Source organism: Bubalus kerabau, chromosome 20 (assembly GCF_029407905.1).
Source record: "Bubalus kerabau isolate K-KA32 ecotype Philippines breed swamp buffalo chromosome 20, PCC_UOA_SB_1v2, whole genome shotgun sequence".
In the NCBI taxonomy this organism is placed as follows: domain Eukaryota; kingdom Metazoa; phylum Chordata; class Mammalia; order Artiodactyla; family Bovidae; genus Bubalus; species Bubalus kerabau.
In genome coordinates, this window is record NC_073643.1 from 37,646,505 (window position 1) to 37,660,636 (window position 14,132).

General features: G+C 39.2%; 1 protein-coding gene across 14 annotated transcripts in view; it reads left to right on the forward strand.

The window, feature by feature from the left end:
* The window catches only part of MAGI1 (membrane associated guanylate kinase, WW and PDZ domain containing 1), a 643,759-nt gene that overhangs the window by 546,174 nt on the left and 83,453 nt on the right, over nt 1-14,132 (forward strand). For 7 of the 14 annotated variants that reach the window (XM_055557176.1, XM_055557178.1, XM_055557179.1 and 4 more), the window contains exons 7-10: nt 834-872; nt 6,413-6,470; nt 8,266-8,375; nt 11,260-11,352. In XM_055557176.1, coding sequence (XP_055413151.1) covers nt 834-872; nt 6,413-6,470; nt 8,266-8,375; nt 11,260-11,352 — 300 coding nt within the window. The remainder of the gene's footprint in view (nt 1-833; nt 873-6,412; nt 6,471-8,265; nt 8,376-11,259; nt 11,353-14,132) is intronic. The other 7 variants (XM_055557177.1, XM_055557180.1, XM_055557188.1 and 4 more) reach the window with 2 other exon arrangements.

The following is a 14,132-nucleotide window of genomic DNA, read 5'->3' on the forward strand; positions in this document are numbered from 1 at the left end:
TGTTTAGCTTATGGTGGAGGGGACAACCATAACTGTATGAAGTGACTTGTTGTATGGTGTCCTATATTCTCTTTGCAGTTATCACAAAACGTTTTACTGACAGCAAGAGGTGGTCAGGAGTGAAAAGGATCTTGACTTGTTTTGCTTATTGAAATTACAGAGAACATTTTCATTCTAGTATTTCTGAGCTGCTTGACTTAGAAATCTTACACAAAGTAAACTCTGCTTCCCAATTGTCCTTTCAGGGCAGCCTTCAAGTCTCACCCCCCCCCGATGTACATCATCCGGACATAGTTCATTTTTCTAACTCCTTTTGAAAGATAAAAGTATAGCTTATCTTAGAATCTTTGTTCTCAGTTTGACCTCAGCTTCTGTTTTTCAGGCAGCAGTATTACTTATAGGTTAAGTAATTTTTTAATTGTGAGTATAATTGCCTCGCAGATTAGAGGATCATAGAAGGATTAAAAGGACTAATATTGAAAGGTCTAGCAGCTTTGTTTGCTCGAAATAAAGTCTGTAATAAGTGACTTCCCACGGAAGAACACCAAAAACCGCAAAGGTGTTTGTCATCTTTTACAACCAATCAAACCTTATTTTGACTTGCAAGGAAATGAGCCATGTAATTATGTTGCCAATATCAGCTCTTCCCGTTTTGTGATTTACACTGAGGTCTCGAGTTGAGTAGCCAAGCCAATGAAATAGCCACAATGCAGGTAAGGACAAAATAAAGTGATGTGTTTGCTGTTTTTCTTGAAGGGAGTTTCTTTCCTTGGTGCTGGTGTCTGAATTTTTCTTTCTCTCTTTTCTGTCTCATTCCTGCTATTCCTTTGGAGAAGAAGGGATCCATACGGAGGAGCTGGACAGTGAACTAGGTAAACTCTCCCAGCCTGCATGACTTGCTCTGGGTGCTTTGGTTTCCAGTGACTTGCTTAATCCCTCTGTTTCTTTAGTTTGCACTTCTTCAATTACGATTTTCATTCCGGCTTAGCCACGAAAGGTCAGTCGTATACAACTCATGTGTCTGACTGCAGACATCATACAGAGTTGTAATAAATTGTGTCTACAAAGAAAATGTCTGAGGGAATTGGGGCTTGAATGAGAGTTAGCAGATCAGTACTCTCGTAAATTAAGGATTAAGAAAAAACCGGGGGATAGATGCTTGCCATGTCCCCTGAACTCTCCTATAGTCTATCTCAGTCTCAATTCTGTATTTGGTATGAGTGGTTTTCTCCATGGGGAATACAGAAAAGCAAAACAAACAAAAATCTACCAGACTAATTGAAAGATCTTAGGGAGAGTAACAGCAGTACAACGTTCCACTGATAAACTGAATGCTTGCTAAGTCCTAGTGTTATATTGTTAGTCACAGGCTACTTGTTGAGTTTGTAACTGTAGTGAATGGCTTGAAAACCAGATGCCGGTTTCTGTGTTATTGTCCTTCAAATGTGTATGTCAGTAGAAATCAAGTCTTGACTACTCTGAGTTCTTGCAGTTTGGGAATAATTTACATTAGTTGATCATGCCAAACTCTTTTATCTTTGCTGTTGGAACATATTGAATTATGTTCCCTGGTAAGTTAAACGTTTATGTTCATCTTTGAACGGTATTAAAATTAGTTTGCTTTCCATCTGATGCATGTATGAAACGATAGATGGGAAAGCACAAGTTTTGGCTAAATTGCACTTGAAAGCCTTGGCTGATTGAAATTTGACAATAATATATTTTTAAAACAAGATTATTTAACATCAGTATGAATAGACCTGTCCTGAGATTATTCAATCAGGCTAGCATTTTTAAGTTTGCCTTAAAAACTGATAATATAAATATTTAATACAGATTATTGGTTTTTGTTCAGTTTGATTTTTTTATTATCTAAATAAAGATGATTTATCATGGTTGGCTCAGGATATAATAGAATCTTGCTCTATTTTTGTTAATGTTTGGAACGTATCCTGTTGTTTTTGGTGGATATGTCAACAGTGGTCCATAACTGTTGAAAGATATATTTTTAAAGACATAAAGTAAGTTGTCATTGTGGTAGGAATGATTTGAGATTCAGCCTGTATAATAGAACAATTTGAAACTCATTTTGTAAATTAAAAAATATATTAATCTAGTGATATTAATTATTGTTGAAAAAGACAGAACTAGGTTTTCCAGATGAAAAATGAGTGCCTCAGTCCTTCGTGGAACCAGTGTAAACTACTCTGTGTGTGTGCTCAGTCGTGTCTGACTCCTTGCGACTCCGTGGACTGTAGCCCCTGGCTGCCTGACTAATGTGAGTGAGCGCCCACCACCATGTGTAGCTGGCTGGTGAGAGAATTCCACTGTGCACAGGGGCACAGCCTGTTTGCTTCTTGGAAGCTTGAATGTTGACATGTTTAGGGAAGAATCAATTGTCCTCTGTTTTGGTGTACCTTGTAACATTGTGGAAACCTTCCTGTGCTGTTAAAGACTGCAAAGTAAGTGTTACTGGCTGCATAGTATCCCTTTTCATGTTCAGAGCCACAGTTCTGCGAGATGGTTTGGTAAAGCAGAAGCTGTCTCAGGGGTCAAGGCACATTGCCTGGCTTCATTTCTGGGCTCTCCCACTTACTGACTCCATCATCTTGGGGAAGTCATTCACCTTCTCTTAGCTTCCTGTTCCTAACATGTAAAGATGAGCTCCCATGGGGCTTAAGAGAAGACTTAATGATATTGTATCTTACTATATATTTGTCCCTGTGATCACATATTGTTTTTGCCAATTTTCTGATTTATTAACCAGTTCTTCCCTGTTGGACATTTTGGTTCTTCCTTGTGATACTTTTTGTGTTTAATATGGGACAGGAGAGCAACATGTATACTACAGAGTTGGCCCAAATGTGTCCTTGTGGGTAGAGATAGGACTCCCTGGTTTTTGTCTGTATGTGTCCTCTGTATAAAGAGTGGTGTACATACACACACATACTTTTTCCTTGCATTCACTTCAGGTTCTTTTGACAAGCTCACTGCCCATTTTCTTAATAAGAGGATCCTAATTTCAGACAATAGCAACTGTCAACGTTTTCATTGAAAAATATGATTCTAGATGTGACAAGGACACCCTCTCTATAATCTGCCTCTGAGAAGTAGGGGTTGTGGGCTTGGGTGTTGGACCCAGATCATTTGCTTACAGAGTTGTCATTTCTGAGCTCTGTTGTTTGTGCTGAATCGGTAACTCTGTTATGCACTTTGGGTTTGTAGAATTTATCACATCTTCTGCAGTAAACTCCCCAGAATCAAAAAGCACTTGAACAAGCTTCTTTTTGAATTACAGAGTATTCATGTGCTGCAGCCAGTTAGGAGGCAGAGACAGAGAAATGAGGTCCCCTCTCAGCCAACACTGAATCACAGTTTAGAAATTTATCTCTGTTTGTGAACATGACTTTTAATCTGTGTGTTGACAAAACTCTGGGAACATTTGTCTGCTCCATATTTGCTTCCATGGTGATGATTAGTACAGTGTGAATTTTTTAATGGTAGGAACAGCAAGCTAACAGGCCACGTGGATCTGTCCTGCTCCTTTTGGGCTTTCTTACAATTGCTATTAGCTAAGCTTAGGTGCCAGGTGCTATGTAAAAGGTTTTCAAACCTTATTTAATCTACATTTGACCTTCGAGGTAAATCTAGGGGAAAGGTGTGGTTTCAAGATGTTAGTAAGTAGCTGAACACGAGGCAGATAGAAAAGAGTATGGCTAAGGTTCATACCTTAGATCTGGACAACCCCAGAAGGATCTTCGCCACCTTCAGTCTCAGTGATATCTTGTCCAGACTGGTCTGAGGTCTGACAGTTCTTAGACACAAGGGCGTGGCTCTCTTAAGTAACTTTAGAGTAAGAAAAAAATTTTAATGTCATCATTTTCTAGGCTTCAGTATTTTCTCCCATTTTCAACTTTTTAGACCCAAATGGCACACTGCAAGACAAGCATCCTCTGTTTTTAAATGGATGACCAATTTCTATTTTAAGCTTTCAGAAATGAATTCCTATTATTAAGTTAATCACTGCATTGGAAGTGAGAGATCTATCTTTTCAGTGTTAAATGAGCTTTATCTTGAAAAAACTGGACCATTTTTGGAGTTTGTTAATCTGTCCCAGAATAGCAAATGTCCAGAAGTACCAGTTGACCAACGTTGTGTCTCAACCCTAGTATGTAAGTTGTCGAGTAGGTGACACGGCTAAGTGAAAGGTGGCTTCTTCTTGAAGCCCTCTTGGACCTCCATTAGAGCACTCACTGTGCCATATTTGAACTGTCTGCCCAAACGGTGCCCTTGTAATTATCTCTGTGTCCTTGGTGTCTAGCATACCCTCAGGCACTCAACAAATGTTTGAGTAGGCACTCAACAAATGTTTGACAAGTAATGGAATGAATCGAATTCTTCATTTTTTCCCTGTGTTAGCCAAAGATGATCAGGCCATATATATCTTTTTAAGTTTTTTTTTTTTTTTTCTTTCCCCAAATGTGGACCATTTTTTAAAAAAGAGTCTTTGTTGAATTTGTTACAATATTGCTTCTCTTTTTTATGTTTTGGTTGTTTGGCTGAGAGTCTTATGGGGTCTTAGCTCCCCAACCACCAGGGATAGAACTCAGACCTCTGCACTGGGAGACAAAGTCTTAACCACTGGCCTGCCAGGGAAGTCCCTGGGTCATATATTAAGGTTGCCCAATTTGAAAAGAAGTTTGATTCATTAAACAAGGTGCAGTCCCCTAATACCCACTCACTCTCCTGCCCTGTGCCAGCACAAACATATGCCTGGGCACCAATTTGCATTTTTCTAATCTTCAGATTTCCCAGCTCTTTGGAAATATTTTTCCTGGTTCGTTTTCATTTAAATGGTAATTTCCAGCATTGTAAGGGGAAACCACTTCCCAGGCATTTGATTTGCATCACTTCACAAGACACTGCGTATAAAAAAGCCAAGTTGTGTCAACATCTGCACATTGGACCTGCCTTGCATTTTAGTAGCTGTGTCTCCCAGTATTCAAAGACTTCTTTAAAACCTGCTAAGTGTTCCCCACGCCCATGAAGAAAGGGGGAGGGGAAAACATGTCTCTGTTTGCAAACAAATAACATGTGGAGCAAAACCCATCAAATTAATGTCTCTTGATGTGCAGCCAAATCTGAGCAAAATGTAATCTTTGAGTAATTAGCCTGTGTGTGTGTGTGTGTGTGTGTATCTGTGTCTGCACATGTGTGAATGTGCATGCACGACTCCATTTTAGTATAGAACTCTTTGTCTCTTATGGAGAACCTAAGCCCTGATGAAATGGTCACTATTTTCAAATGGTGACCACAAAATCATGGAGTTTTTTTTTTTAAGTCTTGTTTTTCAATCAAGTGTAATGTTCAGTTCAAGTCAGTCTTAATGTGTCCTTCTAGGAATAAAGGTTCGCTTTGGAGTACAGTGTTTTATACCACCTTGCCTTAACTACACACAGAGCAGAGTGGCTTTGAAATTAAGTTGAGAATTGCAGCTCTGCCTGAAGAATTGTTTAGTGACACGAAATACAACGTAGTTGCTCTTTCACAGAGTTATCTGGTGCAGTGGACTTTTGGAAATAAGCACTTGTTATGACAGAACCTTCTGTTAGCTCGTTAACGAAGTTGCAGCTTTTGATATGAAACTTTATGAAGTGAAGTTCAGTAGAGCGCAGATGAGTTTTCCGAAAGGCATGTATATTCCCCAGTGCCATTTTACTACCACCATTTAAAGGAATGAAGTATACCCAGTTATGTGGAGAGTTTTTGGAGAGCAGGACCGATGTTTCTGCTTTCATAGGCACAGCCTGGTGAAGATTTGGGCCTGTCCAGATGTAGCCAGTTGAGTGATAGGTGTGTACAACTCAAGAACTCAACTCCAGGTGGGCATTTTTATTTACTTGGTAGCATTTTAATTAGGAACAAGGAGAAAATTAGATGCAAATTTTAATGTATTCTAGGGAGAGCAAAAATGGGACTTACATTGAAAATGAAAAGGAACGTTTATTTTCATCCATTTTTGCTTGTGTGGTAAGGCAGTCTAGCAATAGAATGAGAACACTGCAGATATTTAGGATGGGAACCAGGCATTCAAGGCAAAATTTAAATATATTTTCATTAAAATCTAGTTTAATAGTTGATTTAGAATGAAGGCACCTAAGACTGCATTATATTAAGTTTCCTTTGCTTATACAAAATATCAGTAAAGAATTGTTCTTTGTGTGGAAAAACACTGATAATATAATGCTCACTTTTTAATTGAACTTTAGACAGTATTTTTATTTGGACTTAAGACAGTATTTTTATGACTCTTTTTTTTTTTTTTTTTTTTTTTGCCTAAGTCAGTTGTTGAAAATCTCTAAGCTCTTCAGGAATATCTTCTTCTTGCTCTGAATGTTCTTTTATTTTTCAGAACTGCCTGCTGGTTGGGAAAAGATTGAAGACCCTGTCTATGGTATCTACTATGTAGAGTAAGTGCCTATTAAGACACATTTTAGTTTGCATTCTTCTGTAATTATGTACATTTATGCTGAATAGAATTTGCCATTGTGATAAGGTAAAAACAAGTAGTGAATAAGAAAATATTCAGCAAATCTGATGATGATATATAATAAAATCCCTGAGGGCAACATGTCTTCTGTTTACTACGGTATTGCCAGAGCCAAACATAGTCCTGGTCTATGGCAGGTACTTAATAACAGGTATTATTTGAATGAATGCGAAAAGCAACTACTCAATAGACCATATGAGTATGAGTTGTTTATCTTCAGGAAGAGCATCAGTTTTGCCTATTGTTTTGCCCTGCTCAGGTCTGAGATTCTCAGTGATTATTTATTCATTTAAACTTTCTAAATTCTCCAGTACCAGAAGGTAGCCGTTTCCTTCTCCAGGGGATCTTCCCAACCCAGGGATCGAATCCAGGTCTCCCGCATTGCAGGTGGATTCTTTAGCAGCTGGAGCCTCCAGGGAAACTGTTAAAAAATAAAGCCTGGCTTGAAAACAGCATTTTGAGTTCTAAATAATCACAGAGTAGGAATATTTCTAAACTTATGAAATATGATTTTGATGAGGTAAAAAATATGTGTAGGCCTGTATATATATGTGTTGATGTAATATGTGTATATATACATATATCGTAATCGTTGTTTAGTTTCTCAGTTGTGTCTGACTCTTTTGTGTCCGCATGGACTGTAACCTGCCAAGCTCCTCTGTCCATGGGATTTCCCAGGCAAGAATAGTGGTGTGGGTTGCCATGTCCTTCTCCAGGGGATCTTTCTGACCCAGGGATCAAGCCCAGGCCTCCAACATTGGCAGATGAATTCTTTACTGCTGAGCCAACAGGGAAGCCTGCATATATATACACTGAATAAGAATGGCAAAAAAAAAAAGTGCTTTGGATTCATATATATATTTGTAATGTATGTGTGTGTATTTTTATGTTTCCTTGCCCTTATTCATTTTGGAGCCATCTGAAGTATCTGGGTCTTTGTCACTTTGAACACATCACATTTGCTTAGGTTAGCTGCATTTGGATGGAATCTTTTTGCCTAGGGCTTACACTTTGAATCCTGACTCCATGCCTATTGATCAAAATAGTTGACAGATGTTGGTATGGTCCTTCTTTTAACTTGATCTTTGGGGAGCAGGGTGCTTATGGTTCCATGAACTGTATTGTAGAAAGTTACACACAGTTTCTGGCACTACATGTTACAGACAACACTACATCTCCACTTTGAGCTCCATTTTAAAATAATTCTGTAACTGACTTCTTGTTGAATTAAAGAAATGTCCTTTGTCACATGAGTCTTTGGACATTTGGGATAGTCGGTGTTTACAGTCCTGGGACTTGAGAGCTGACCATGCTGAGCTTGAAGCCTCCTTAGTGCTGACTAGCTCTGTTTTGTTAGGTCAGCTGTTACTTAACTGCTCAGAAACTTATTTTCCTTATCCACAAAATAACAATAAAAATAGGACCTTCATCTTGGCATTTACTGAAGATTTTTAAAATAAATCACATGTAAAACTGGTTTTTAAAAAAACTGATTTTAAAAAAAATCACATGTACAATACTTGGTACAGATAAGCAGTCAATGTGTGGAAACCATTCATTTTTATTTTTATTGTATCTTCCTAACTGTGCTTTTTGACACAACATGCTCAATCACCTGCTTTGCTCAGGTCCAATCAAGGGAACTTGGCCTGATTGGCATTTTGCTTGTGGGACAAAATGTTTCCTAACTGAGTGCAGTATGTCTTCTGTTCCAGCCACATCAACAGGAAGACACAATATGAGAACCCAGTTCTAGAAGCCAAACGGAAGAAGCAGCTGGAGCAGCAGCAACAACAGCAACAGCAACAGCAACAGCAGCCAGAAGGTTGGCTTTCCCTCTATCTGTGGGCCAGAAGCTCCAGGCAAAGCCTGGGCACTGACACCCCCGTGTGGTCAGAAGAGGCCGCGAGGATCATGTCCTGTGTGGTGCTAGGAACTCAATGTCCTGGAAGCGTGGGGAGTGATGCAGAACCTCTGCTCGAGTCCACACCCTGAACCCAGACAGCTAAAGCAGGGGGCCCAGTTTAAAAGCACCCAATCTCCACTCGGATTTAGAAAGGGGCTCTTGTTAGATTGGAGAACATTTCTGATGGTGACAGAACTCCCTTGTTCCCGGGAGCTTTTGCACAGCTGCTGCTGCTGCTAAGTCACTTCAGTCGTGTCCGACTCTGTGCGACCCCATAGACGGCAGCCCACCAGGCCCCGCCATCCCTGGGATTCTCCAGGCAAGAACGCTGGAGTGGGTTGCCATTTCCTCCTCCAATGCATGAAAGTGAAAAGTGAAAGTGAAGTTGCTCAGTCGTGTCCGACTCCTAGCGACCCCATAGACTGCAGCCCACCAGGCTCCTCTGTCCATGGGATTTTCCAGGCGACAGTACTGGAGTGGGTTGCCATTTCCTCCTCCAATGCATGAAAGTGAAAAGTGAAAGTGAAGTCGCTCAGTCGTGTCCTGTATCTAAATCCAAACCACTGCTAGCACTTTAAGAAGATGTGCAGGTATGGAACTAACTTTTAATTGTAGGCATGTAGGCATCAGAGATGGAGAAGGCAATGGCACCCCACTCCAGTACTCTTGCCTGGAAAATCCCATGGACGGAGGAGCCTGGTAGGCTGCAGTCCATGGGGTCGCTAGGAGTCGGACACGACTGAGCAACTTCACTTTCACTTTTCACTTTCATGCACTGGAGAAAGAAATGGCAAGCCACTCCAGTGTTCTTGCCTGGAGAATCCCAGGGAAAGGGGAGCCTGGTGGGCTGCCGTCTCTGGGGTCGCACAGAGTCGGACACGACTGGAACGACTTAGCAGCAGCAGCAGCAGGCTTCAGAGAAAGCTGGTAATTTTCGGGGCTCTTAAAAAATTAAAAGTTACTTCGTGCTCTTCACAAAAACATGAACAGTTCAGAAGTGGAGAACATTTACATCTCCCTGCTGGCTCCCATTCTATTCTCAGCAATAAGCAATGTGCAGAAATTTTCTGGGGATATACAAATATGCAGATTTTAACAAACACCAGGTCATAATTTATGTATATGAATACATTCTGCATTTACATACATATTAGTTTTCTGGCCTATTTTTCTCAGTTAAATATATTTCTTGTACCTTTTCAAGGATGCTTAATATAGATTTACCTTGGGATTTTTAATGACTGCATAATATTCCTTTTATGAATCTCTTTACTTCATTTAGCCATCTGTGTATTAGCAGATGATTAGATTTTTCTTCATTTTTCATTGCAGTCTTTAAAAATATTAGGTTTACTGCTCCTTTTATATGAATATAAAATTCAGTACTTCTCTTATTATCGTATTGAACTTAATAAATGTAGACCATAGCATGGAAGTTGGCAAACTTTTTTGTAAATGACCAGATAATAAATACTTTAGGCTTTTCTATTCATACAGCATCTATTACAGCTACTCATCTCTGCCCTTATGGTATGAAATATGTTATAGACTGTAAACAAATGTATGTGGCTGAAACACTGAACCCTGAAATTTGAGTGTCATGTAATTTATGTGCCAACAAAATATTCTTCTTAATCATTTAGAAATGTGTGAAAACCGTTCTTGACTTGCAAGCTTGATAGAAATAGGCATGGGGGCCAATTTGGCCTGTAAGCCATAGTTTGCCAACCACGGCCATAGGCTGTATTTTAGAAAGTGTGTTTGTGTGTGTGTGTGTGTGTGTGTGTGCACACCTTCAGCTATTGAGAAGTTCTCCTTTCTACCTTAATCTCTCTTCTATTTAAAAATTTTAAAAAATATTTTTATGAATTTGGGAAATGAGAATGTACAATTGAAAAATGAGTGTAAAATTGACTATATGTACACAGTTGACTGTGTACATAAACTCACAAAGGTGAGTTTGAGATGAATCTTAAGATTCATTCGCAGTGAGTTGTTTCTTGGTCTTCAAAGTGAACGAGACTACACTTAGTTCGTAAACTTAGACTACTTAGGACTCGGGGGGTTTCGTAATGGGTCCCCCTCAGGTTTTAGAGATGATAGGGGACAGCACCTTACCAAACTCCTGAAACCTACCTTTCCTGCCCCAGCCAAGCAGACGTCAGCTGCCCAGCCAAGTCTCAGATGAACTATAGAAGTTTCTGCCTTATTGGGCCTGCTTTAGTTTACTGTATATCTTTTCTTATATTTTCTTACTTGATCTCACTTTGAACTCTGCAGCCAGAGAGAACTGGAGATTTTATTGGTTGTATTTTTATTGGTTTTAGTTCTGTCCTCAGAGGTCTTAGGAGAAAGAGACATAAACACACACACACACACACACACACACACACCCACACACACACAGAGGGAGGGACCTTAACATAGAGTGGTGTGCTAAGTGGTGTCCTACTCTGTGCAGCCATATGGGCTATAGCCCACCAGGCTCCTCTGTCCATGGGATTCTGCACACAAGAATGCTGGAGCAGGTTGCCAATGCCCTTCTCTAGGGGATCTTCCTGATCCAGGGATCGAACCCACATCTCTTATGTCTCCTGCATTGGCAGGAGGGTTCTTTATCACTAGCGCCACCTGGGAAGCCCTACATAGAATGGCATCAGATACCAATTTCTTTTCAAGTGAAGCTCTCTGCTTCTGGTTTTATTGGTTTGGGTAGTTTTATAATGAAGAAGGTGGTGAATCCTAAGTAAGGTGACCAGTGATTGGAAGGAAAACAGTAAACTATTTCTTGTTTTCATTGTAGAATGGACAGAAGATCATTCATCGCTTGTGCCTCCTGCTATTCCAAACCACCCCCCAGGTAATCCGGAGCCAGCCAGAGAAGCTCCAGTTCAGGGTAAAGTGTTTTTATAATTGCATCCTAGTTTGACTCAAAAGTTTAATTTTTTTAAAGAAACTTTAAAAAATGAAATCTGATAATTCCCAGATCTTCCCAAAGGATTGTTCCAAGATAGTTCTTTGTTGTGGGGCTGACCTGTATATATGGTAGGGGATGAGCAGTGTTCCCAGCCTCTACCCACTCAGTGCCAGGAGAAACCCTCCCCCAGTGTGACAAACAAAGCTGTCTCCAGATTTTGCCAAATGCTGCTGGGAGTGGGGGCGGGGGTAGGGTGCAAAATCATGTTGAGTTGTGAACCCTAAATTTAGAGAACACACACATTTAATACAGTGTTAAATAAGATACATTGAAAATTCAGCACTGCATGTTTTAAGATTCTAGTCAATGTATTTGCTTTTGACTAAGATTTTCTTGTAAATGTAAAATGGTTTGATATTACTGTGTTTTACACTCTAACCTCTGTTCTTGTTGCAGTTTGGGCATTTATGCATGTATTCCAACGTTTCATTGGTTCTCACTTATTTACATTCACAAATAGTATGCATCCCTACTGAGATTCATTACAGAAAAGTGGAAGCTCAGAATCTTGCTACTTTCAGGCCTCATTACTTTTAAAGGATAGAAAAGATTTGGGGATTTTTTTTCTTTAGCTTTTTTCTTTTAGATAAAAAAATAGAATAAACATCATATTTAATAGTTTTGGGAAGTATGTTACAGAACCAATAAAAAGCTGTAAAATTTGTCTTTTCTTCTCTCTACATTTTTAAAGATATAAATGTGTTAGATATTAAAAGATAGGGAAGATACCCGTTTTCCCTAATTTTTATTCCTCCATTTTTTTTATAAGAAAAATTATTTCCCTTTTAGCTGATATTGAGATTAGTGTTAATATCAACTTGTATAAAATGGTTTGATACCATTTAATGGTGATAATGTTTTTAATACAGACAAAACATAGAAGATAATGATATATAAATTAATATCAACAGGATTGTGGGCTCCTCTGTATTTTTAAAGTATAAAATTCCTTCTTCAACTTCATGTTGTCTTCTTTCTTTCTCTCATGGTAAGTTAACTACACTAACTTTTCAGTTCCTTGAACCTCTTGTTAATTCCTTGAATCCTTGAAACTGTGGACCACATTAGGGTCTTTGCATATGCTGTTCTCTGTTTGCAGCTGTCTTTTCCTCCCACTCTTTGCTTTGCCAACTTCTGCTCATCTAAGGTTTTTGTTGGATTCTGTCCTATTCACTCTTCCCATGTCAAACTTCTCATTTATAGAATTTAACAGTTGGTAATTAGTGTTCATTTGAGTTCAGTTATTTAGCAAGTTTCTTCTTCAGACTTTAAATCCCATGGAGGTATGAGACTGTGTTTTGTTTTGTTTTGTTTTGTTTTTCCACTGTAGGATATCCTGAACTAGATTTCATCCTCTCTGCTAAATTTATTATTGTGTGAAATAACGTATGTACATCCGTGATAAACAGCCTGGCTTCCTTAAAGGATTGTCTTAGAGATTAAATAAATTAGAGCTTTAAAGTTTCAGATTCTGAGTGTCAAATGCTTTGTGCACCAACTGAGTTAAGAGTCCAGACAGTATTGATCTGTATGAGGAACTTTATTTCAGATTCTTCTCTTTCTTTTCCCCCCTCCCCTTTCTTCTTTAATCTTCTTGGGTCCCCTAGTGGTTGGGGTTTGGGTGAGGCTCACTGAACTCCCTGTGGGAAATAGTCTATTCTTAAAACTTTCTACTCTATAGTCTCTGTATTGATTGTTGTCTTTCAAGCATAATCGTAATCTTCAAAAGTATAACCAATACCATAGAAGCCAGTTTAAATCCATACTCTCTGACTCCAAGCTACAGTTGTAAGAAACATTAAGTTGGGCTTTATCACCATAGGTTACAACTCTGAGTTCCCTATGTACCTGTTAAGCATCCTGGTCTGTGTTCCTGACAGTACTCTCAGGAAGAAGCTGTGTAGCTAATAGGGTTAGATTTGTTTGGTATTAATTTTGCTGAGTTCATTGCTCAACTGAACTTTCCTCTGATCAAGAGAATATCCTTCTCAAACTCAGAAAATGTCAGATTTGCTCTTGGGAAATCTCTCCAGCTTCCAGCTTTATGCTCAGAGATTTTGCAGCTACCCCCTCACCCTACGCATTTCACCGCCACCATCAACAAAATAATAACCTACACTGATAACCTCTTTTTATGCATCAGGCACCTCCTTGAGCACTTCAGCTCTGTTATCTGTCACCGTTCCTTCTTACAACTATCATGTAAATAGTGAGGATAGTACTCCCATTATCTCCACTTATACATCTGACACTCAGGCAGAGAGAGGTTTAATAATTCACACACAGCTGGGAAGTAGTAGAGCACAGATTTGAACCCTGGGTGTCATTAGGAACAGTTTAACTTCTGACTTAAACCTTTTTGGTGTGTGTGTGTGTGTTTTCTTTATTTTGTGGGATACCTCATCATCTTAATGTATGCCATTCAGTTTGGATGCTATTAGGTACATGTTACCTTTTAAATTCAAGTTAATTACAGTTTTAAAAAATAAAAAAGTTAGTTTCTTGTTTCCACTGGCCACATTTCAAGGGGTCAGGAGACCCTCGTTTTTGACTAGCGGCTGCTGTATTGGATAGTGTAGATACCGAGCATTTCCTGTGTCACAGGAAGTACTCTGGGGTAACACTGTTCTATGGTATTCAAACACTAGTTCCAAGAATAGTGCCAACTTGGCAGAGAAGCAAGCAGCTACAGGTTGTTT